Source organism: Trachypithecus francoisi, unplaced genomic scaffold, assembly GCF_009764315.1.
Source record: "Trachypithecus francoisi isolate TF-2019V2 unplaced genomic scaffold, Tfra_2.0 Lachesis_group1, whole genome shotgun sequence".
In the NCBI taxonomy this organism is placed as follows: Eukaryota; Metazoa; Chordata; class Mammalia; order Primates; family Cercopithecidae; genus Trachypithecus; species Trachypithecus francoisi.
In genome coordinates, this window is record NW_022681454.1 from 93,023,440 (window position 1) to 93,048,389 (window position 24,950).

The 24,950-nt window shown below is 36.1% G+C and overlaps 1 protein-coding gene across 4 annotated transcripts in view; it reads left to right on the forward strand.

The window, feature by feature from the left end:
• Positions 1–24,950, forward strand: part of SMARCAD1 (SWI/SNF-related, matrix-associated actin-dependent regulator of chromatin, subfamily a, containing DEAD/H box 1) — an 86,213-nt gene that overhangs the window by 32,833 nt on the left and 28,430 nt on the right. For all 4 annotated transcript variants that reach the window (XM_033214835.1, XM_033214834.1, XM_033214836.1 and 1 more), the window contains exons 6-9: positions 2,721–2,821; positions 11,809–11,910; positions 12,892–12,973; positions 14,750–15,141. In XM_033214835.1, coding sequence (XP_033070726.1) covers positions 2,721–2,821; positions 11,809–11,910; positions 12,892–12,973; positions 14,750–15,141 — 677 coding nt within the window. The remainder of the gene's footprint in view (positions 1–2,720; positions 2,822–11,808; positions 11,911–12,891; positions 12,974–14,749; positions 15,142–24,950) is intronic.

The window sequence follows — 24,950 nt, forward strand, 5'->3', positions numbered from 1 at the left end:
AATATTTTAAATCTTTAATTTCCTCCAGTTTGAGCAAGGAGACAGTATTTTGTGGGTGCTACCTACACAAAGTATCAAGATACTTTTTGTCTTCTATTATTAATAGCTGTGTGACCATCAGCAGTGTTGCTGACTCTTCTTTGTTTCCTTAGCAGTAAAATAGTATATAATGCCAAACTCAGAGGTTGTTGTGAAGAACTAACAATGTATACTTCTTATTAAGGTGCCTGGTACATAGTGAGTGCATACCAAGTGTTAGCAGCTATTTGTTTAAGGGTCATCTGATGATTAAAGAAAAGTTACAGGAGAATGTTACATTACTGCGTCCCTAGCACTTATTTTAAAAGCGTCTGAGCTAGGAGTATGCCACTGCACTCCAGCCTGGGTGACAGAGCAAGACCTTGTCTCAAAAAAAAAAAAAAAAAAAAAACCTCCTGAAAAATTATAGGCTCAGTGAACATTTGTTGAGCTGCAAAATGCTTGAGAAGTTTTGCAGTTTCCCATACATTCTTGCTGTCACATTATCTCATTAGTCCATAAACATTTCATTAAAAACAGGTTATGGAATTACTTTATTCCACAGTAGCATCTAATCTGTTTTCTCTTGAGCAATTCATCTTACTCAACTTGTTCATTAATTTCACAAATATTTATTATGCTTCTTTACTAGGTAGCACAGGCTGTGGCTTGGGTACTGAGGCTACATGAGGAAACAAAATGAATACAACCTCTGCCCTCATAGAGTTTACAATCCTCATTAAATTTATTTAACTTCAGCTGAGTTTTTTCTTATTCCTCCATTGTACTTCAGATTATTTCATCTAAAAAAAAATGTTAAGTGGCAAATTACAAGGAAACAAAAATTTAGGATTTTCTTGTTTTTTAATTAAACTTCCATGCTGCATCATGGAAAAGACAGAACAATCTCATCAGACATCTTCATTTTTAGTGTAGTGCACTTTGAGGTAGTATATAGAATGGCAGCTTTGTCTAACCTTGAAGATAAGGTTAATCTTCAATATACTATGTCTTTAAGACAGGAAACTATACTTGCCATTTTAGGACAGTTTTCAACAAAAGACCTTTTCAAATACCTGTAAGTGATCTTTAACAGATCTGCAAATTGTGACAGTTCACATTTTTTTTTTTTTAACCACAAATTGCAGTCTTATAGACAGCTATCAGCCTGCATATTAAACACTAGGGATGTTTTTATTGTGAAGTTTTGTTTTTGAATATGAAATTACAGAAACAAAAAAAATGCATATCCAAAGTTTTTACTCTGCTTCACAAAGTAAGAGTACGAATTTATTGATGTTGTCAGGAGTCTCTCTAGCTGTTCTGTTGTGTTCTTTTTTTTTTTTTTATTTTGAGACAGGACCTCACTCTGTCACCCAGACTGGAGTGCAGTGGTGCAGTCTCAGCTCACTACTTCTGCCTCCCAGGCTGAAGTGATCCTCACACCTCAGCCTTCCAAGTGGCTGGGACGACAGGCATGTACCACCACGCCCAGCTAATTTTTGTTGTTTTAGTAGAGGTGGGGTTTCACCATATTGCCAAGGCTGATCTCAAACTTCTGAGCCCCAGAGATCCGCCCACCTCAGCCTCCCAAAGTGCTGGGATTACAAGCATGAGCTCTGCACCTGGCTTCTGTTCTATTCTTTTTAGGAAAGAATTCAGCATGTCTGGGTGATGTGGCAAAATTATCTGATTTGAAGCTTTTTTTTCAGACTTAAAATATTACATTTAGAATATTGTGGTTAGTATTTGTACTGACAAGAATACTGTGCTTTAAAATGTTAATAACATTCCATTTTATTTTGTAATAGCCATGTTAATGAAATGTTTAAGCTGACATGTATGTATTTCAACTTCATAGTTAGGGCTCTGATACAATTAATGCTGAGATCTTAAACCTTTGTAGTCTTTAGCAGGTGCTTTCATAGTAGCACAGCAATATATCTGACAAATTTGTTCTCTGAAAGCAAAAGTATTTAAGAAATAGGTAAATGTATACAAAATGTATACAAGCATACATAAGTAGCATATGTAGCTCAAGTTTATTGTCTTCCAATCATGACAGTATGCAGATTTCCTGTTACTGCTGTACCCTATGTTATAGTCTCTTGTTTTTACATTAAAAGCATTTGTTGCTTAAGCTCTCTGTATCTCTATCCTCATTTGGGAAATAAAAATGTTACCTACTTTGTAGGTTTGTTTGTAAAAAGTAAATGAAACAATAGTTTATAAAAGACCTTGCGCAAAGCCTGGTACATAGTAGACACAGAAATTACTGGTTTCTGTGATGGTATTCAGATAACTTACACTTGGTGGGGGTCAGCTTTTTTTCACTGCTCAACATTCAGCCACTGGGAAGAAACCCTCCTTCCTAATGTTGCTCTGTAGAATTACTCACTAATTTAGAAATGTGTATTTTTAGATTAAATAATGTGATGAATTATGAATAATGTGATGGTTTAATTTTAGATTAAATAATGTGATGGAAATAGTATTACAGTGATTTCTACTTCTGAAAGACTGCAAAGGATGTTGACTTTTTTTTTTTCAATTCGGTCATATGTAGAACAACAAACACTGGGCCTGATATCAAGAGAACTGTCTAGTAATTCATTATAATACATTTTTGCCTTTGTTTTACATTAAATTGATTTTTTTGCTGTTTCTGTGCAAAGTTTGAGTGTGCTGCTCTGCTTTAAAAGGTGGTGGGCCCAGGAAAAGAAAATTATCTTCTTCTTCAGAGCCATATGAGGAAGATGAATTTAATGATGATCAATCTATAAAAAAGACAAGACTGGATCATGTAAGTTTACATTTGAATTACAGTATCAAAATTGGCTGCTTAACTTTAGAATATATTGAGTTTGTGGATATTAGACCTGAAAATCCACCTAAATGATTTCCTTTCTTTCACAACTAAGGGAATTTATGTCTACATTTAATTTGTGACTGTTTTTGCTTTTTGATTTATCCAGTATGAAGCCTGTTTAAGCACAGACTATTTTGTCAGTATGAAGCCTGTTTAAGCACAGACTATTTTGTGTCTGTGGATATCAGACCTGAAAATTTGTCTAAATGAATCATTCTTTTCTTTCACAGCTAAGCCAGATAATTTATGCTTCTATATAATTTGTGACTGTTTTTGCTTTCTTTTAAATTTATCCAGTATTAATTGCTTATCTCTGCCCTCTTCGTTACATTGGGTTCTCTGAACTGTGTGCGTGTTAATCTCCAAATTTCTCCTTTTTATAAGGACAACAGTCAGATTAGGTCTCGCTCTAATGACCTCATTTTAACTTGAATATCTCACTAATGACCCTGTCTCCAATAAGGTCACATTCTGAGGTACTGGGCAGCAGGACTTCAACATATGAATTTGGAGGGGACACAATTAACCCATAATAGTGGTGTTTCCAGAAGCAGGTAGATAGGGAAGGCAAATTCATACTTAGAGTAGGTTATCTGTTACTGTGTCTTTCATGATGAATTATGAAGGTCTAATCATCCTGCCACCAGACAGTTGACTGAATCTCCCAAGGAATGGTGCTATAATGGGGACTCATTGTTGGCCTCTGTTCCTTGCAGGTTGAGCACTGACCGTAGCAGTAGCCAGATTAATCTTGGTGTAGAAAGTCTTACCTTGTTGACTTGCATGCACAGACTCAAACCCAGTTGCCATGGCCATTTGTAAATGGGCCTATTGAGCAGGCATTCAAGTGGCTGTGGACTTAACTGGTGTTCACAAAATGGGTGATCTTGTGTACCTGATCTTTAAAAATTTTCTCTGCCACATGTGCACCCTTGGCTGAACATTCACATGAACACCGTTATCCTTGTATTCTCTTCTCAGGATACCTTCTTTTTTTTGTTTTGTTTTGTTTTTGAGACAGAGTCTCACTCTGGCGCAGGCTGGAGTACAGTGGTGTGATCTTGGCTCACTGCAGCCTCTACCTCCTGGGTTCAAGCAGTTCTCATGCCTCAGTCTCCCGAGTAGCTGGGATTACAGGCATGCAGCACCATGCCCAGCTATTTTTTTTTTTTTTTTTTTTTGGTAGAGATGGGTTTACCCCATGTCAGCCAGGCTGGTCTCGAACTCCTGACCTCAAGTGATCCACCCACCTAGGCCTCCCAGAGCACTGAGATTACAGGCGTGATCCACCACGCCTGGCTGTATTCTCAGAATAACTTTTATTCTGAGATGTTCAACGATGTACCTCTTCCCCAGACTTCCTGGTTACCAGTTTTTCAGTCTTGTTCTTCTCCTTAGCCTCTGTCCATGATATATTGCTGATCTCTACCCCTGGCCGTCTCTTGATACACAAAATGGGCAACAAGATGTACTGCCCAAAGTTGTACACAGGGCTACTCTCTGAGTTGGGTTTATATTATAGCAGTTGTTCATTTGACTGGTTCTAAAATTACGCAAATCTTTTTAAAGTCAAGCCAGTTCAGGCTGGGTGCAGTGGCTTATGCCTATAATCCCAGCACCTTGGGAGGGCGAGGCAGAAGGATTGTTTGAGCCCAAGAGTTCAAGACCAGCCTGAGCAATATAGTGGGACTCCCGTCTCTGCCAAAAAAAAAAAAAAAAAAGGAAGAAAAAATTTTAATTAGCTGGGCATGCTTACAGGCAGCTGTAATCTCAGCTACTCGGAGGCTGAGGAGGAAGGATTACTTGAGCCCAGAAGGTTGAGGCTTTAGTGAGCCATAATTATGCCACTGCACTCCAGCCTGGGTGACACAGTGAGACCTGTCTCATAACAAACACATGAAGTTTAAAGATTTTTCCCCTCTTTATCAGGTAATAAAGAATTTTATCTTTTTTTTTCCGAGACATAGTCCCACCCTGTCACCCAGGCATGATCTCGGCTCACTGAAACCTCTGCTTCCTGGGTTCAAGTGATTCTCCTGCCTCAGCCTCCCACGTAGCTGGGATTACAGGTGTCCACTACGCTTAGTTAATTTTTGTGTTTTTAGTAGAGACAGAGTTTCACCATATTAGCCAGGCTGATCTCACACTCCTGACCTCAAGTGATCCACTTGCCTTGGCCTCCCAAAGTGCTGGGATTACAGGCGGGAGCCACTGTGCCCAACCTATCGGGTCATAAAGAATTTTTTATAATGCCTCAGGTATTGATTGAAGAAGGGGCGGCAGTGATGCAGAAGCAGGTACCGTGAGAGTCTGAGACACCTGCACGTGCAATTTATTTGTGTCTCTTGAACCTACTGAAGTCCAGTCTCAAGTATACCATTCTACTTGATGAGTTGCTGCTGCCAATGCTAAGGTTTAGGCTGGGTAAATCAGATACCAGATCACATAACAACTCGAGTCTCATGGTCATTTGATGTTCTGTGGTCAACTGTTCTGCTTTCATCAGGATTTATTATCAAGTCAATAGCTATTTCACAAGAATACGTCAGTCATTTTTGTTTTTAAAATGTGAATTTATTCCAGTGTTAATATATTAGAGAACGATTTGAGTATAATCCAAAATTTGCATGTGTTTATGTGCAGTTTTGCCCGTGAGAAATAGTAGGTGATCATAGAAAGTTGCTTCCAGCTGAACCAAGCTACATAGGAATGCATAAAACACACACGTTTCCAGTATCCACTGGCTGCCTCTTTTTACCATGTATATTATCCTGTTAGGTGGTGATGTGCTATTCTTTGACATTTGTGATCTTTTCTATTTGAAAAAAAGCACTCATTCAACATCCCAATCTTATCTAAGCATTCTAGTTCAAAAATGCCACACAGTGCATGCAGAGGGAATGTTTTGAGTATTAAGGAGAAGCTCGAAACAAGAGAACATTTAGAAAGAAATAAGAACATACGATAGATCCCAAGCAAGAGATATAAAGGAATCCACATTATGGACCATCAAAGATAATGCCACAAAAATAAAAGTGTATGTATGGCTGGACCAGGTTCAAGTGCTGGAAAGTCAATAAGAGCAAGGCCTAAAGAAACAGAAGAAAAGGAAAGATTGTCAAATATTTGGATTCAAGACCAAAGGGTGATAAACTAAGGGACAACCTTTCCCATATAGATCTTTGTAATTATATACACAGATCTAAAATAGAAGTCGCTGTACCCTGCATAAGTGGCTCCTTTTAGTGCTAGTAGTGGTTGCTTTAATGATTTCAAACAATGCTATAGTTTCCTAAGCCTTTGGCTGTCGGACATAACCATTAGTGTAGATATGAAAGCTGCAAAAGAGTTTTTCAGCAGTGATACAGAAGTAAATTGAAGAAGGCAGCTGTGCATGGTGTTAAATTCTTGGTTTTGATTAAACAAATAACCTGTTATGAACGCATGCCTTGAATAACACAAATATGAAAGACAGAAAACATGCTCTGGGATTTAAGGCTCCTAAAGGTGACATAACTAATATTCGGCACCAGTGCCAAATAGAGATTTGAAGCTGAAGCTGAAGCCAATAACACCACTCACCAAACTGTGAGCCTTTTAAAAGAAATTGTTAAAGTCAGAATTTGAGGATCATGTCAGGTATAGCGAAATGTATGGATGACTGCCCACATTTGCATTTATATTTTTACTTAGTTCTCTGTTAGAAAGGATGAATGCCCCAAAACATAAAAAAAAAAAAAAAAAAAACTTTAAAAATTCTTATAGTGTATCAAGCTCTCTCTCTCCAAAAGCAGATTTCAACCTATGTCACATTCTTCCTTTTGCCTCCAAAAACTACCTCCCTGATAATAGCCCCTTTTTAAAGGTGTGATAGCAGTGTTTATAGCTTACTATTTTAAAATGAATGTTTAAGATATTAATTGATGTTATCTAAGGCAGGGATGCAGAAGTGGTTATAGAATGTTGGAAGAGGTTTAACATTGCAATGTCATTGTTGAAGCCTGGAGTAATATACCAAGAGTGTTTGTGTTATGTGTGGCAGAAAATTGCCTTTGACTTGATTCTTTATTTTGAAGAATTTGATCCTTCAGAGAAATTTTAAAAGTTTAAAACAAGCTATATTGATCTAAGAAAACAGTTTGGACTTGGAGCAGTCAAAAATGAGGATGTTGAAAAGTTTCTGGGGTCCTATCCCGATGATCTAACTGTAGAAAACATTCAGCAACTTGCCGCTGATGGCTGTATGGATACAGAAGATGATGATGACAGTGATGATGAAAGTCAGAAGTCTGTATGCCATGACATAATACAAGTGATCAGTTGTTTTAAATGCTGTGAAAAAAGTTGGACTGCCTTGAAGATAATGGTTTTACTGCTGAAGATATTAGAATAGTCTTGTATGGCATCTGGACGAATTTGGAACCATACAGGCAGCTTTAAGTGTAAAAGGAGGAGGCCGACAGCACCACAGAAATTTTGTTTATTCTTTATATTTTAAATTAGTACAGCGGACATAACACAAGGACAGTGAGCTACAACCTTCTGTATCTGGTGTTACACATTTCCGTTCATTTTCAGATAACCCATCTTTTACCACTTCACAATAACTCATAAGCTGTAACCCTCCCAATGTCCACAAGCAAACTTCAGCTCATATTTATTGTAGTATTTATGTATTAACTATTTAGTGTGTGTAAAATTGTGGTATCATTTTTATTAGATTTCCTTCTCTTTTTATGTGTCACTGATGAAGTTTTTGACATTGTATCTCTAACAATTTTTCTCCTAACGGCTATAATTTTTACTTTAACAATTTTACATAGTGTAATTTTTGGAAATGCATGTGTCACAGCAAAAGTGACTCTGGTCAATAGAAGAGGACATGATGACCTTTCTTTAAAGCTCTGCAACAATTTTCCCATTGGGGCTTGCCAGAGACTTCATATGATATCCTTATCTGCAACAGATTCTTGGATAATCATTGCATCTGCTGGTGTCATGAAACCCAAATGGCAGAGTACCTTGTATTGCACTCTGGACATGGTACAGAGCCCTCTCTTAACCCAGGCCCCATTCATAACTGACAATCTTTTTTTAAATTTTTTTTGAGATAGAGTCTCCCACTGTTGCCCATGCTGGAGTGCAATGGCATAATCTTGGCTCACCGCAACCTCTGCCTCCTGGGTTCAAGCAATTCTCCCGCCTCAGCCTCCCGAGTAGCTGGGATTACAGGTGCCTGCCACCAAGCCTGGCTAATTTTTTGTATTTTTAGTAGAAACAGTGTTTCACTATGTTGGCCAGGCTGGTCGCAAACTCCTGACTTCGTGATCTACCTGCCTCGGCCTCCCGAAGTGCTAGGATTGCAGGCGTGAGCCACCATGCCCAGCCATAGCTGACAATCTTAAGAGGTATTTTATAAAATCAATCAATCAGTACACACCCGAATGAAGTATATCTTGCCTCCAGTGTGCAGTGAGCTCCCAATGTCCAAACACTCTAAAGAGGCAGATAGGTACAGCCTTTCTTTTCTTAAGAGTGGAGTTTGCGGCCGGGCGCGGTTCCTCAAGCCTGTAATCCCAGCACTTTGGGAGGCCGAGACGGGCAGATCACGAGGTCAGGAGATCGAGACCATCCTGGCTAACACGGTGAAACCCCATCTCTACTAAAAATACAAAAACTAGCCGGGCGAGGTGGCGGGCGCCTGTAGTCCCAGCTACTCGGGTGGCTGAGGCAGGAGAATGGCAGAAACCCGGGAGGCGGAGCTTGCAGTGAGCTGAGATCTGGCCACTGCACTCCAGTCCGGGCGACAGAGTGAGACTCCGCCTCAAAAAAAAAAAAAAAAAAAAAAAGAGTGGAGTTTGCAACATGCTCCAGACTACACTCCCATAAAAGTGGTGGGCCTCAGAGTGAGGATGGTTATTCCTTCACCCTGATATGTGGCATGTACGTATCTGACCAGTACCATTGGAAATACCCACTACCTGTTTGTCAAGTCCAGTCAACATGATATCTTCAGTATAGTGGATCAAGTGATACTCTCTGGACTGTGCAAAACCATCGAAGTCCGTGAGTACTGTATTATTTGAGAGAGCCAGGAAAGTTACTGTAACTCTGAAGACTGAAGGTATATCATTAAACCTGCCAAGGTAAAAACAGATTGCTTCCGTTTGATCTAATTGGGAAAGGAGAAAAAGCAAGTGCTTGATTGATAACTGCATAGCCATATTGATTTGCTCCAGCAAAAATACCACATCCTGTAAAGCAGCTGCAGGTGGAGTTTGATTGTTTATGATACTCTTAAATAATTCTCCCAAGACTCATCTACTTTTTGTATAGGTCAAGGAGGCATCTTACATTGGGATGAAATGGTGATGTCAATATCTGCAGTTCCTTTAGGACTGTAGTACTTGTTTACTATTGTTGTTTTGATTGAGAGGGACAATTCTAGGGACTTGGATTTGGTGTTTCCCGAAATAGTGGCCCATACCTCATGGGTCAGGGAACTAATATAATAGGGGATTTCTGCCAGTGCCAAATATGTCTGTTCCAACTATGATTCTGGAGATGGAAAAATAAGCACTGAGTTGAATCATATCCCTTGGGCCCACTGAGATAGATAGGGGCCCAAACTTTATCAACTAGCTTTTGTAAAGCGTCTGTGTAACCTCCTGTACCACATGAGTATATTCAGCCACCAGGAATTACAGCTGGCAGAAGTGTGGGATCCAAGAGCAAACAGCACATGATAGGCACACCATCTACTAAATACTGTGCTATCATATTCCCAAGAGCTGTTTACTGTTTTCCAAATAATTTTATCGAGGTAAAATTCATGTAGCATTAAATTAACCATTTTAGAGTGAACTATTTAATGCTATTTAGTACATTTACAATGTTGTATACCATCATTCCTGTCTAGTTCCAAATGCTGTCATCACCTCATAGTAGTATGCTATACCCATTAAGCAGTTTCTCCCCATTCCCTCCTCCCCCTAACCCCTGGCAATCACCAATCTGTCTTCAGTCTCTGGATTTACCTATTCAGAACATTTCACATAGGTGGAATTATATAATATGTAACCTTTTATGTCTAGCCTCTTATTTTTTAATTTCAGAAAAATGTGTTTTGTTTTTATGTTTTATGTTTTCATACTTTTATGTATGAAATTGGGGCATATATGCAAGTTTGTTACAGAGGTATATTGTGTGATGCTGAAGTTTGAAGTATGAATGAATCTGTCACCCAGATAGTAAGCATAGTACTCAGTAGGTAGTTTTCCTTAACCCTTCCCCCCACATCCTCCCTCCGCGTTCTTGTGTTCCCCAGTGTCTGTTTTTCTCATTTTTATGAACATGTGTGCCCAATGTTTAGCTCACATTTATAAGTGAGAAATGTGTTAATTGGTTTTCTGATCTCACATTAGCTGGCTTAGGATAATGGTTTCCAGCTATATCCATGTTGCTGTGAAGGACATGATTTTGTTCTTTTTTTATTAGCCTCTTACATAGCATAATGCTTTCAAATATACTACAATTTTCATTCATGTTGTAATATGTATCAGTACTTCATTCTTTTTTCATGACTTAGTAATATTCCATTTTATGTGTTTACCACAATTTATTTGATTCCTAAACTGAAGTTTACAAAACACTTACGTAGTGAAAAAGCAGTGGTCTAGAGTTAGATACTTGCATCTGTTCACTCCTCAGCTGATTGTTGTCCATCTGTGAGCTTTAAAATACTGTTCTTGGAATTTCAGTGTGCCTGGGCTGTAAAGGTGGCAGGCAGTATGAATTTCTGAGGATTTTGAAATGTTTTCTCCAGATGTGTTTCACCAATATGTCTTATTCCTCTGCTCAAAATCCTGTTGCTTCTGAAGAAAAGACTAACCTTAGGCTTTATTCCGTGTTAGCTCTGGTTTAACTCTTCATCCTTGTAACCTATCTACATTCTGTGCACTGGAGCCCAAGTGGGCTACTTAACTATTATGAAACACATGCAGTTTTCTTTAGTGCAAATATCCATAGCAGTTTACTGGTCTCTGTTTTATGAAATTTTATTTTACTCCATTGTGCAGAAGAGGTATCAGAATTTAGTTATTTCTATCTAAGGTATTGAAAGAGAAAAAAGCAATTCAGTTGTTGGATAATAAAGGAGGTTGAAGAAGAAGACTGTATTTTTCTCCATCTTGTGTGTATTGCATGTGGTACAGTTCTAAGCAAAGTAGATAAATGCTTTTTGATTGACTAGAATTTTTCCTATGCGTGAACACAAGGAGTCTTTTCTTTTTGCTTAAATGTGGGCTTTAACCTTTTTCTTCAAGCGAAGTTAAGTGACAGAGAAGAAGGAAAAGTGAGACTATAGCCGCAATTCTCATATTAATCTGTTTGGTTTAGACATTATTTAGTTCCACTTAAATTCCTTTTATCGTTGTTTCAGTTTTATATTGTGACTGAGTAATTAATATTTAAGCCATTCTGTGAATCTAGAGTGAACTAAAAGTAAACTTCTCAGAATTTGAAATTTTTAGGTGGGTATATAATAGTGAACATAGATGAGATACTTTTGTATCCTTTTAAAATTTACCATTGTCTTGGAGAAGATATCAGTATACTTGAATTATATTGAGTTAATTTGAGGATCATTCTAGCTTTTAGCAGATTTATCTCGTTTTAAGCACTGAGAATAAAGTTTGAGTTACTGGATATGCAGTCAGAGTCTTTCAGTGATCTTAAGTTAGCAGTATTTTTTATCCTTAAAGACATACATTTGTTAATGTTCACAGAAACAAAAAGAAACATTTTGGATTCTTCTGATTGATTGTGATAATTTTCAGATCAAGTCAAAATACAATTATAATTGCCTGAAGACCATTGTTATTGATTTCTCTTAAATTTTTTTCTTTTTTTCTCCCCATTAGGGAGAGGAATCAAATGAGTCTGCAGAATCTAGCAGTAATTGGGAAAAGCAGGAAAGTATTGTATTGAAATTGCAAAAGGAATTTCCCAATTTTGATAAACAGGTGAGTAGTCGTGTATGAAAATTTAATCAGTGTGTACTAAGTGTTTTTATTATAAAATAGTGTTAGAGTTCAACCACATAAAAGCTTAGGGTGAGTTTTGCATTCTTCTAATTAAATGTTCTCCTTTTATCAATGTTATAAAGTATTTTCATGCTGTTTATTTATGTTGTTTACCTTGTTTACTATAGTATCTATACTGTATCCTAAGTCATTAAAAAATAACCGTAATAAAAATTGTGAACTCATTTATAACATGTAAGTCATCTAGAAAATCATCTGTAACCCTGCTCTATCAAGTAACTGCCTAGTTTTTTTCATGTTCTCATTCTTGAAATGTCTTATAAGAATTTAAAAAGTATTCCATTTCAGTGTCTTAATATTTCATAAGCTTTCTTCTACTTCCCAGATAGTAAGAATATTTTCAGAGTCATTAAAGACTCATGCCACACATGGTGTTGCTAAAAGGCCCTCTGTTTAATCCCATGATCATATATAGAAGCACATATTTGTTTACCATTTAGAGTACATTTACACTTGCATTGATTTGAGTATATATGCTCAGATAGTACATCTACTAAATTCTGATGAGCTGAATGCAAAATCTTGTTGCCATATTGGTTCGTTACCTATGTTGAAACTACATGTTTTGAAGTTGGCAGTTTGTAAAAGCCTAGCTGCATATTGAAATTTCATTTTAATTGAGCAAACACTTCTTGATCCTCTAGTGTTCACAGTACTTCATAGTGAGAGTTAGAAATGCAATAAAAATGACAAGTTTTCTTTCCTTTGAAGACTATTGTGTATTTGTGGAGGTGAAATTACACAGAAAGCATTTGTAAAGGAGCGTAAAAACAAGTGCAAAATAATCAGATATGAGTTCTCTGTTTTCAGGTGATTAACTTATTTTTAAAAGAGCATAGACATTTTCTTCAAGTTGCTAATTTGAGATTTTTAACAAAAAGATAAATGACTTATTTCTAGGAACTAAGAGAAGTACTCAAGGAACATGAATGGATGTACACAGAAGCTTTAGAATCTCTAAAAGTGTTTGCAGAAGACCAAGGTAATTATTCTGTGTCATAGAAAATACATACTTCTCATTATAGTCTATATTTTGGTATATAAGAAAATGGTATATAAGAAAACCTATTAGCTGTTAATCAGAGGGTGGGATTGCAAAAGATGTTGAAAGTAATGATACAAAAACATTCTTTAACAACCAGTTTTTAAATGTTTTGACCTACCTGCCTGTTCTTTATCGTAGTGTAAAACAAAACAATAAATATCTTTCTATTTGTTCAGTCTTTCTTGATAGTTAAGACTACTTTTAAACTGCCATGTTTTATTTAGTGTAAAAGAAACTTTTTAAGAACTGTCAGGATGGATCTTGTGATTGGTGGTATCATGTCATTACTGTAATATAGTTGTCTTAGACTATACTTGCACAGATATTAAAAGCACTAGCATCAAAAACTTAAGGATATCATAGGCATGAACGCGTTTTGGAACACTCTTAATTCTAGGAACCAAATGATAGAGGAGAGGTGGTAAGGAAGAGTTGAGTCATACATGTTTAGTAACATACCTAAGGAAGAATCAAATAGACTAGCTCTTCATAATTGCAAAGCCAGTTTTAAAAGCCCAGCATGGTAGCTTTAGGTGTTTTGGATTTTTTTTTTTTTTAAATAAATTGTTTTAAAAGAAAGGCTATACCACCAATGCTCTTGATGCCACAGAAAATGATTTTCTGTGGCAAAAAGAAAGCCACCAAATCTAAGTTTGAAAAATGAGTCAAAAGAGCCATGTTATGAATGTGAAAAGATTTGAGGAATACTTTAGCCAACTTATTTTGCTTATTTTTTTGTAAATGCACAAAAATAAAGGTATGATAGTCTGTGTAAGTCTAATAGCTTTCTGAGTAAGTAAAAATTTCTGAATAAAGTATTGTATTATAGATTGGTACATGTTTTCTCACTGGTACATAAAATAATGGTGTACCTTCATTCACAGGCATCTTAGAATTCTGTAAACTGATAGTGATAAAGTAGTGGGGCTTTTTGGTAATACCATATTTGCATGTTTTTTTTTTTTTTTTTTTTTTGAGATGGAGTCTCGCTCTGTCACCCAGGCTGGAGTGTAATGACACAATCTCGGCTCACTGCAACCTCCACCTCCTGGATGCATGTGATTCTCTGGCCTCAGCCTCCTGAGTAGCTGGGATTACAGGCATGCAACACCATGCCTGGCTAATTTTTATATTTTTAGTAGAGACGGGGTTTCACCTTGTTGGTCAGGCTGGTCTCGAACTCCTGACCTTGTGATCTGACCACCTCAGCCTCCCAAAGTGCTGGGATTACAGGCGTGAGCCACCATGCCCAGACTATTTGAATAATTTTTTAAGTAACGATGAAACTTAGACTATTGAAGATAGTATTGGAAAATTATGGATAGTTGAAACATACACACTTTTTATTAGTAAGCTTTATAGTCGTGTAGCATTGTTCTGCTATATTCAATGTTGGCATAGTTGAGTGGGGCTGCTAGGAATATCTGAGACATGATACAGATATGCAGCTGCCATTTATGTTCTCAGGACTTTTGTTAGAAAAGAGAAATTTATATTTAATTCATTTAAAAAACAAGTTATCGCCTGCTTTTGAAACTAATTGTTTAACTTCAAATTCTACTTAAGTATTTTTAAAATGTATCCAATTTAACAATAAATTGTGGTTGAATTCTTCTGTATTCAAAAGGAATAGGTAAATGTTTTAAGTTTTTATTTGAAATCTTTATATTTATGTATTTCTAATTTAGTTACTGTTTTGTCTTTTATATGCAGATATGCAGTATGCATCACAAAGTGAGGTTCCAAATGGAAAAGAAGTTTCTTCAAGAAGTCAAAATTACCCTAAAAATGCAACTAAAACAAAACTAAAACAGAAATTTTCAATGAAAGCACAAAATGGCTTTAACAAGAAACGTAAAAAAAATGTATTTAATCCAAAGAGAGTTGTTGAAGACTCTGAATATGATTCAGGTTCTGATGTCGGTAGTTCATTAGATGAGGACTATAGTAGTGGTGAAGAAGTGATGGAGGATGGCTATAAAGGTAAAATTCTTCACTTCCTTCAAGATGCTTCAATTGGTGAACTTACTTTGATTCCTCAGTGTTCTCAGAAAAAGGCTCAGAAGATAACAGAGCTCCGGCCCTTTAATAGTTGGGAGACTCTGGTAAGGCTTTATTCTTTTTTTCCCCTGTATGTGTGTGTGTATTTAATTCACAGTACCGGTTATAGTCAAGTTGTCTTCAGCCCAGGGAAGCATAGATGGGTGGCCTTATCCTGTGTAAAGTCAAACATTACTTTCATGGTAAGCCAATAGTATTTCAAATAGTGTCATATGACCTAATTTTGAATGAATTAAGGGGTGATTTTCCTGAAAAAACCCAAGCTGATTGGCTGGGAATACTGTCACTCATTCTTTTGCATAGAAACTTGGTTCATTTCACTGCAGAAGAAGAAATTAGAGCTTACATTTAGGAAGGAGTTGTTTGCTAGCCTGTTCTGATCTGTTACTGCTGAGACACCATGCAGAAAGCAAGAATGTGGCAGAAATTTTACTACAACTACTTGAAGAGCAATAGCAACGGCCAGGGGAGCTCCATGATTCAAAATGCCAGCCTAAGTGTTTTATGCTTCACAAAAGAAGCAATTGTTTATATTCTTTTTTTCGTCTAAAAGTGACAGCTCAATCTCTAACATGTTTTTCTTGGTTAAACAACGCGGCCATTTTATGGAGTGTAGCAGGCTGCAGCGTTTTTAATTGGAAAGATAGAAAAATTTCTGGAAGCCTAGAATTCAAGCGTTAGGTGAAGGGAAGGCATAAGCACTGGTAAGTACACTTTGTATGATCATTTTCTGGAATTTGACTTTCTATAAACAGGTTTTATCCAGAATACCTGCATTTTGAGTTTTAGGAATACCAATAGTCATCAAATCTTATTCATACAGATAAATGTAAGAACTCTTAAATTTTGCTTCAACTCTTGTGTGGGCTTTTATGGCAGGAATTATATATAGGCCTGTTGTAAAAGCAATATGGATGATTTTTTACAGCTTTAAAAGATGCATCAACTCTTGATGCTTTATAAAATTTTTTAGGAAGTTTTATTCCCTAAATTAGGGAGCAAAGTTGCTTTTGTGATTAATTTTATACTTGTAACAAATCTAAATGAGCATTAAATCCCTCAATAAGTGTCTCAAAGTGGCAGTAGGGGAGAGTCCCTGAACAATGGTTGTAAATGCATTTTTTTAAATTAAAATATTTGAGAAATACAGAAACAACATTAATAATATTCCGTAGCTTTAAAAAATAATAATAAAACCATTTGTTTTGCCTGAAGCCTTTGCTTTTCCAGAGAACATCTGTCAAAGCAGGCCCTTTCAAAACTTGTTTGACTTTGCCTGAGTGATTTATTTGTTAAAGTATTTGCTGAAGGGCTTTCTTGTTCTTCTTTTCTTCCTTTTCTTCTTTCTTTTAATCTTTAATGGTCTCCTATGTTGTTGCAGAATTGGGTTGCTCAGGCTTGTTGGGATTCTAATTTATTTAATAAGATATGCAATTATCTGCACTAGTTTGTTTAGTTGCTATAACTACTTGCCCGAATATCTTATAGTAAAAGTAAATTATACAATTTTACCAGAGGTGTATGTGCCAGATGTTTTTAAAAAATATTCGCAACTTAACATGTAGAAATCTTATTTCCCCTACTAATTAATCAGCAGTTTAAATTAGTCTTGACATGAATTTGGAGATTATGCATTACTTGCTTAAACCTCCTAACATCTTGCCCCTTTCTAAAAGTTGAACATAAGCACTATATTGTTTGTTCTAACCATCTGTCCAAATGTGAAATATTTTATGTAACAGTCTAAACATATCTGAAAAGTAAACTTTCTACTTGAATTCAGTGAGTACAGTGCTTTGCCTCCTTAGCAGAGTAGGGGAATGAGCTTTTTCAAATTAATAGTTTAAATTAGCAAGTAAATATGTATATGCTTTAAATTTTAATTTGCTTAGAACTTTGAGCTTCTACTTGAGAAATCTTTAGAATTTTAAATGTGACTTATTTATAGGGTACTTTTTTAGCCCAAACCCTACCGTAGAGCAAATTTAATATCTTAATAAAATTATCAAAACAAAAGTCAATATTATGAATATTTTAGTTAAAAGCTATATAATTTGCTTCTTTCCTGTTGATCAGTGAGGTTTTATAATGTACCTCTAAACAACTTCAAAAGGAAACAAAAGCCAGAAAAATTGTTTTGTGTTGGTAGCTGCCATATTTAGAAATTTCTTTGAGAATTCGTTGAGGTTTTAATCATATTGCTCAGTCATATTTTAGTGAAAATTACAAGGTATTAAATATATTAAGAACAACCTGCTAACAAGTAGTCTTCTCTTTCTTGAAATCATTGTTTAATCTTATTTAGTCTTAAGAATTGGAGAATTTCTATTTACAAACTGTGAAATTCATAAATATTTCATTAAAAAATGCATACTTGAGCCCATGAATAAAGTACATATATACAATAGTAATTTTTGTTAAAAGTGAGGTTTCTTTACCATTGGTGATTATTAAATGATTAAATGTAATTAGTATTTCATTGTCTTATAAAAGTAATTTGAATGTGAAAATTATGTTAGTTGTGCCTTTTAAAACAACGTTTGAAAAGTTGTAGATCATTGAGTTGTTTTCAAGGTAGTAGATATATAAATGTAATATAAGTGTAATAGATATGATATATAAAATGTAAGTATAATATACTTATTAATATCACCTACTTGGTAATCTAATTACAGTAATTTTAAATCTAGAGGTTACTACCTTTCTATACTGTTATGACTTATTTGTCAGATAATTAATGCTTTTTGAAACTAAAACACTCCAGATATTCTAGTCACCCTCATTTTACATGAGGAAAGTTTGATTTTTTTTTTTAAATTATATTACCTAAGAGGATATTTATGCTTGTAGCTTTATAATCATTTTTTTCTATGACCCAAAATTTAAATATTGTTTTTAAATTTTTCTTCATAATTTTTTCCATTTTACTTACAATTTTTCTGCATGACAACAGTAATGTAGGTGCCCATTGTGAGAAAACCTCATCATTAAATCAAGTAGGCTTCAGAAATATAGCAAGCCAAAAATGTCATTAGTTTAAAAACTTGTACTTTTATTGTGTTAAAATTGGAATTTTTATTGCCAAATTTCACACAGTTGATGGCATCAGTTCACCATCCACTTACTGGATTTTTGTCTAGCCTTGCACACAGTAGGGTAGGGAATATTATTATGTCTGTGAAAAACCTAACTCTGTTGCATCTTTATATGTTAATCAGATTGGTAACGTTTTTATGCTGACCAATGCAATATGCATCAGTAACTCAACCTGAAAACTTTTATATATGCATCTACTTTGTTAACATTTAGATCAGTGTAGATCCAGTCTTCCTTGGCTAATAACCAAGCAACTCAGGTTTAGTTCATGTCAAACACTGTGCTCCTCATTGTGTTACTCTCATCTACTAGACTGTGGATTTTCTTTTTTGGTTTTTGTTTTGTTTTGTTTTGAGACAGAGTTTCGCTCTTGTCGCTCAGGCTGGAGTGCAATGGCGTGATCTCAGCTCACTGCAACCTCCACCTCCCAGGTTTAAGCATTTCTGCTGCCTCAGCCTCCCTAGTAGCTGAGATTACAGGTGCCCGCCACCACACCTGGCTGATTTTTGTATTTGTAGTAGAGATGGAGTTTCACCATGTTGGCCGGGCTGGGCTAGAACTGCTGACCTTAGGTGATCCACCTGTTGCGGCCTCTCCAAGTGCTGAGATTACAGGCGTGAGCCACCACACCCGACCCTTTGCTTTGTTTTAACTGGTGATTTCTGTAAAATACTTGGCCTAAATTGGCCACTTAAAGCATGGTAATAGGTATTTCTTCTTTCTGGATAAGGTGGCACCAGTGAATTTTTTTGTAAGATTACTATATATTCAGGCTTTGTTTTAATTTGTATGTTTGATAATTGTATTAAAACTACAAGTGCATTTTGAGTACTTTGTAGGCTGCTGCCAGGTATTTATAATAATGAATAAGCTTAGGACTCTCTCCTCAGGGCTGTCTTTTGGTAAGTGGGGATTTAATAATTTGAAAATTAAATCTACTTTTAAACAGTTTCCCCCTTCCCATGGAAATTCAAAAATATCTGTACAGTAAGAGTGACACACTGTGGCAAGAGAGGGATACTTCAGATGCTGACTGTTTGAAAGAAAAAAGTCTTTTGAATAGTCACTCGAGTTTTTAAAGAAGAGATCATGATCAGGGCCATATTGATGAGTTTTTTTTCATGTAATTATTTAGGAAGTAGCAGTTAGCTTTTTTACTTTCTTCCTTCTGAAAAGAGATTTATCATTTTTTGAAAACGATTTGTTTTACCTAAAATTGAAACAGTATGTGCGGAAATGAAAAAGTAAAGTTTACCCCAAATTCTACCAAAGATACCTACCATTTAAGATATTTTGAGCATCATCTGTTCATGTATACATTTGTATACTTCATACCATGTAAGCAGGATCATCTTTTCTGTGCTTTTCAATAACTTCAGATTTACTACTAGATCCCACATTTATAGGGTACTTTGTATTTCTTAAATCTATTTTGGGGGAAAGTTAGGTAACTTACAGGATTAAGTGATTTTTGTGTTTCAAAAACAGTAACATGGTGGCAGTGTTCTTACAAACCCTTCTTTAAGTGAGAGCCCCTCTTTCCCCCTCCCCAAATTAATGAAGATATTAACTATTGGATTTCTTTTTTTTTTTTTGAGGCTGAGTCTCGCTCTGTCACCCAGGCTGGAGTGCAGTGGCCAGATCTCAGCTCACGGCAAGCTCCGCCTCCCGGGTTCCCGCCATTCTCCTGCCTCAGCCTCCCGAGTAGCTGGGACTACAGGCGCCCGCCACCTCGCCCGGCTAGTTTTTTTTGTATTTTTAGTAGAGACGGGGTTTCACTGTGTTCGCCAGGATGGTCTCGATCTCCTGACCTTGTGATCCGCCCGTCTCGGCCTCCCAAAGTGCTGGGATTACAGGCTTGAGCCACCGCGCCCGGCCGGATTTCTTTCCTTTCTGTTAATGTTTATACTTTTATTATTTACACATACACTTAGATTAACAAATAATTCTATAGGCTTGTTCTCCCCCCCAAAAAAATCTGTATCCACCCTTTTCCCCAGCCTGTTGCCCGCAGTGCAGATAACTTCTTTCATGACTTTTTGTCTGATTGTTCTGATCACCTCCATATCTTTATGTAATATAATTATAATGTACTTTTTGTCATTTTGTCTAAAATAACTTAACGTTATAGACAATAGGATTTAGCTCTCGCTGTCTACCTCACTTCACATACCCATTTTCTGTTCCCCAGTTCTATTAATATATGTTAACATGGTGATTTTGAAGATCATTTTTAGTGTCTGCATTGTTAAGACTATGCATATTCCTTTCATAGATGAACCATGTAGTAGTATACTACATGTTTTGTTTTTCTCATTTTTTTCTAGTTATTATTTGTCTTGGTTTTTCTGTTTATTTTCTTATGTACTTGTCATTATGTCAACTCTAAAATCTTTTCCAGTTGCCTAAATTTCCTGTCAGATTTTTTTTTTCTTTTTCTTTTTCTTTTTTCTGGCAGTCTCGCTCTGTCACCCAGGCTAGAGTGCAGTGATGAGATCTCAGCTCACTGCAATCTCCGCCTCCCAGGTTCAAGTGATTCTCCTGCCTCACCTTCCTGAGTAGTTGGGATTACAGACGTCTACCACCACGTCCGGCTAATTTTTGTATTTTTAGTAGAGACGGAGTAGTTTCACCATGTTGGCCAGGCTGATCTTGAACTCCTGACCTCAAGTGATCCGCTCACCTCCACTTCCCAGGGTGCTGGGATTACAGGCATGAGCCACTGCACCTGGGCCTCAGATTTTAGACACCTCTGGTAATCTGTCAGTTTCATCTGTTTTAGAAAATCAGGAATTTTATCACCTGCTCCGATTTGGACTAGTTACACTGTAGGCCAGCTTATCAGTTGTGTCCTTAGGATTTCATTTTCCTGACATCCTGGAGAATCCTTTAGTCTCTCTCATTTTGAGTCTCTTGTTTCTGAATTCAGTGCATGCCACTTTTTTTATTCCATTGGTTTTGTAAGTGCATACTAGGTGATAGGTGAATAATATAGTGAAGCTAGATGACCTGATTTTGAATTCATGTCTGCCATTTTCTAACAGCTTACATATCTGTAAGCAAACATCTGTAAGTGGGGTGTAATTATAGTGCCTATCTGTGGGAAAGTCTAAAAATGAAATGCCATCAGTTGCCTGGCTCTTTAAAAACATTAGCGTCAGATATTCACAATAATTTGCACTGCAAATGTTGTATGTATTATTAATGAAATACTGAGAAACTGTTGTTTTCTGTTTGTCCACTATCTAAGTTCTAGCCATATTGAATCGAACTTTTTAAAATCAAACCATTCTTCTTTTTTTTTTGTTAAATCTCCATGCGCACCCTATAGCTTTTTAAATCAGATTTATGGCCGGGCTAAGTGTTTTAGCCTCCCTTGTGATAGTTTGACAAAGCTCATTCCACTGGGCTATGAGCAGTGGTATGTTACGACTTTTGGAAAGTGTTGTTTCTTCCTGCCAATAGAAGGGTCGGTATGATGGTGGATGTTGAGGTTATTGAAGCAACAGAGTTAAAAGAATCCTTAATTTTGGAACCAACATACCAAATCTGAATCAATTCCTCAGGTCTTTATTTACATGAGAGATTAATAACTTTCTTTTATTTAAACCCCTCATATTTTGGGTTTACTGTCACAACTGAATCAAATCATAGTAAATTCATCATTCAATTAAACTTTTTCCTTTGAAAAACTGTCTACTTCTGTTTTACATTTGTGATTAATGAGTTGTTATTAGATAGATCTAAATTCTAAATCAGCAACAGTCATTTTGATCATCTCTAAAGTTGGTTTACTTGTGTGGGAGGGAAGAGGTAGGGAGTGTTAGGAAGTCCTAAGGAGTTGTTCTGAAATTTCAACTTCAAAATAGCCAAAAAGTGAAGTTCAGTTAAAAAATCTCATAACCAACCCTTGACTTTTAAAGCATCCTGAAGTAAGAATGACCTTGCACTCCCCTTCATTACCTCCCCCATTTTGTTTTTACAAGAAATTTAAGCACACAGTGTTATAGTATAATGAACCCCTATGTGTTTCTTCCATACTCTTGTCCACTTCCTTCCATCATATTATGTTGAAGCACATCTCAGATGTCATTTTATCCTTACAATTTTAAATATGTATCTCCTGAAGAAACCATAACATTCTCATATCTAATAAAAATCAATACTTTCTTAATATCAAAATATTCAAAATTCAAATTTCCAGTTATCTCATAAATGCCATAGTATTGGTTTATTTGTTTTATAGTTTGTTAGTTTGAATTAGGATCCAATAAGGTCCACTAACTGAGATTGCTTGATAGGTCTTTTAAGTCTTTTAAATCTGTAGGTTCCTCATCCCCTACTCTCTCCCCTTCTCTTTTTCCAGTTTTTGGTAAAGAAACTGGGTCATTTGTTCTATAACTCCCGTCTAAACTTTTCTGATTATACCTCCCCAGTATAGTTTAACATGTTCCACTGGACTAGTACTTTCTGTAAAATGATAATTAGAGGGTTAAATGCACCCACCAATATTATTACATAGTTAGTGATGTGTTCTTTCATCAGAAGACAGTAGTATCTGATTGTTACTTTTTGTAACATTACCAGCTGTTGATGCTACATGTCTGGATCCATAATTCATTAGCCATTGCAAAATTAATACTTTTTATTATTTTTTTATTTTATTTTGAGACAGTCTCTTGCTCCGTCACTCAGGCTGGAGTGCAGTGGCGTGATCTTGGCTCACTGAAACCTCTGCCTCCCGGGTTCAAGAAGTTCTTGTGCCTCAGCTTCCCGAATAGCTGGGATTACAGTTGTGCACCACCACACCCACTTAATTTTTGTATTTTAGTAGAGGCAGGGTTTCACTGTGTTGGTGTTGAACTCCTGGAGCCCCAAGTGATCCACCCACCTTGGCCCCCAAAGTGCTGGGATTACAGGTGTGAGGCATCATGCCGGCCTGCAAAAATAATATTTTAATACTGTTATTGCTACTTCTTTAGGAACTATCTATAAAAGAACTTCCTTATATCTACCACTCTAAATGTTGCTGTTCATATACAGAATTCAGAATAAGTGTTTATTCTTTCCTTTAATTTTCCAGCTCTCAAAATAATGATTGGTCACCCCCACCTTTTAACCCTTTCTTGTGGCTTCCAAATGACCATAATTACTTTATGCCCTTAAAAAATAAGTAAAAGAGAGAAATTTTTTTTAATAAATAAAAAGACATCAAACTTAAATGTGTAAATGGGACCACTTAAGTGAATTTGTGATTTATGTCTGCTGTAATTTTTTTATACTAGGAAGTTTCAGCTATGAAGGAAATTTTATATTTCAGAAAGCTGTTCAGTGGCAGAAAATAATATCATGATTATATTATTTTATAATAAAATGATTTTTATATTACAAAAATCATAAGATTAGATCACAATATACTAATTTTTTTCAGAGTTACCGCTTGTATAACAAGCTTTTGAAAATATTTGAGGAATAGTAGTATATTCTTTTTTAAGTGAAAAGGAAGTGAAACCTGTAATTGCTTTATAAAGATTCAGTGTGCTTCAGCTTCACTTCGAATATATTCACTTAGTGTAACCTAACATTGGTTTTCGTAAAAATGGTTATGTGACTTACATGTTAGGAATCTTTACATTTTACTTTTTATCTGTTTCTCAGAAAATATTGACTGTTACTTTATCACTAAACTCATACTACTTAGGCACTAACCTTCTGCAATACAGTAACATCTTTAGATTTCTACTGAATTATGAATATGTAATTAGATGAGTATTTACCTCTCCGTGTGCTTCTGGCACATATCTTCAAAGCGTAACTATTGTGAATAAAATTACACATTTATAACCACTGTGAATTAGCTACATATTTAATTACTCAGAACTGTCCATGAGAAATACTATAGAAATTATTTACCATGTGGTGTATTTTATACAAATTCATTATAATCAGTGAAAGATTAAGTAAGTCTGTTTGTTTGTTTGTTTGTTTGTTTTTGAGACAAGGTCTCTATCACCCAGGCTGGAGTGCAGTGGCGTCTTGGCTCATGGCAGCCTCTGACTCCCAGGCTCAAGCCATCGTCCCACCTCAGCCTCCTGAGTAGCTGGGACCACAGGCATGTGCCACCACTCCTGGCTAATTTTTGTATTTTTGGTAGAGACGGAGTTCTGCCATGTTGCCAGGGTGGTCTTAAAATCCTGGGCTCAAACCATACTCCTGCCTTGGCCTCCCAACGTGCTGTGATTATATGAGCCACTGCACCCGGCCAGTTTATTGTTTTTTGTCAGTTAAAACTTACACTTTCCTTTTTGAAATTATTTCTTCCTTGGCTTCTCTGATACCACATCCTACATTTCTTCTTGCTCTTTCTGTCTATTTTAAAACGCTTTTAAATGTTGATGTTCTTCAAGGTTTTGCTTTCAGTTTTCTAATCTTGAATTTCATGTGCTTTTCCTTAGGTAATCTCATCAGCATCTTTGACTTTGATGGTCACCTGTGTGGCATCTTTTTCTCCAGGTTATATCTCCTCCCTAAGATATAGATCTTTATTTAACCACTGTCTCTCTCTCCAAAATTTGGTAGCTATCCCAACTTTAATATATCCAGAAAGAGGCTTCTCTTGCCAACTTGGTAAATTTTAATCTCAATAGATGGTACTACTAATCTGTTAGCGTTGAAGCCAGAAGTCTGGGAGTTAGGCTTAACTCTTTTCACTCATCTCCCTACACGTAATGGATTCTACCTCCTAAAGATCATGAAT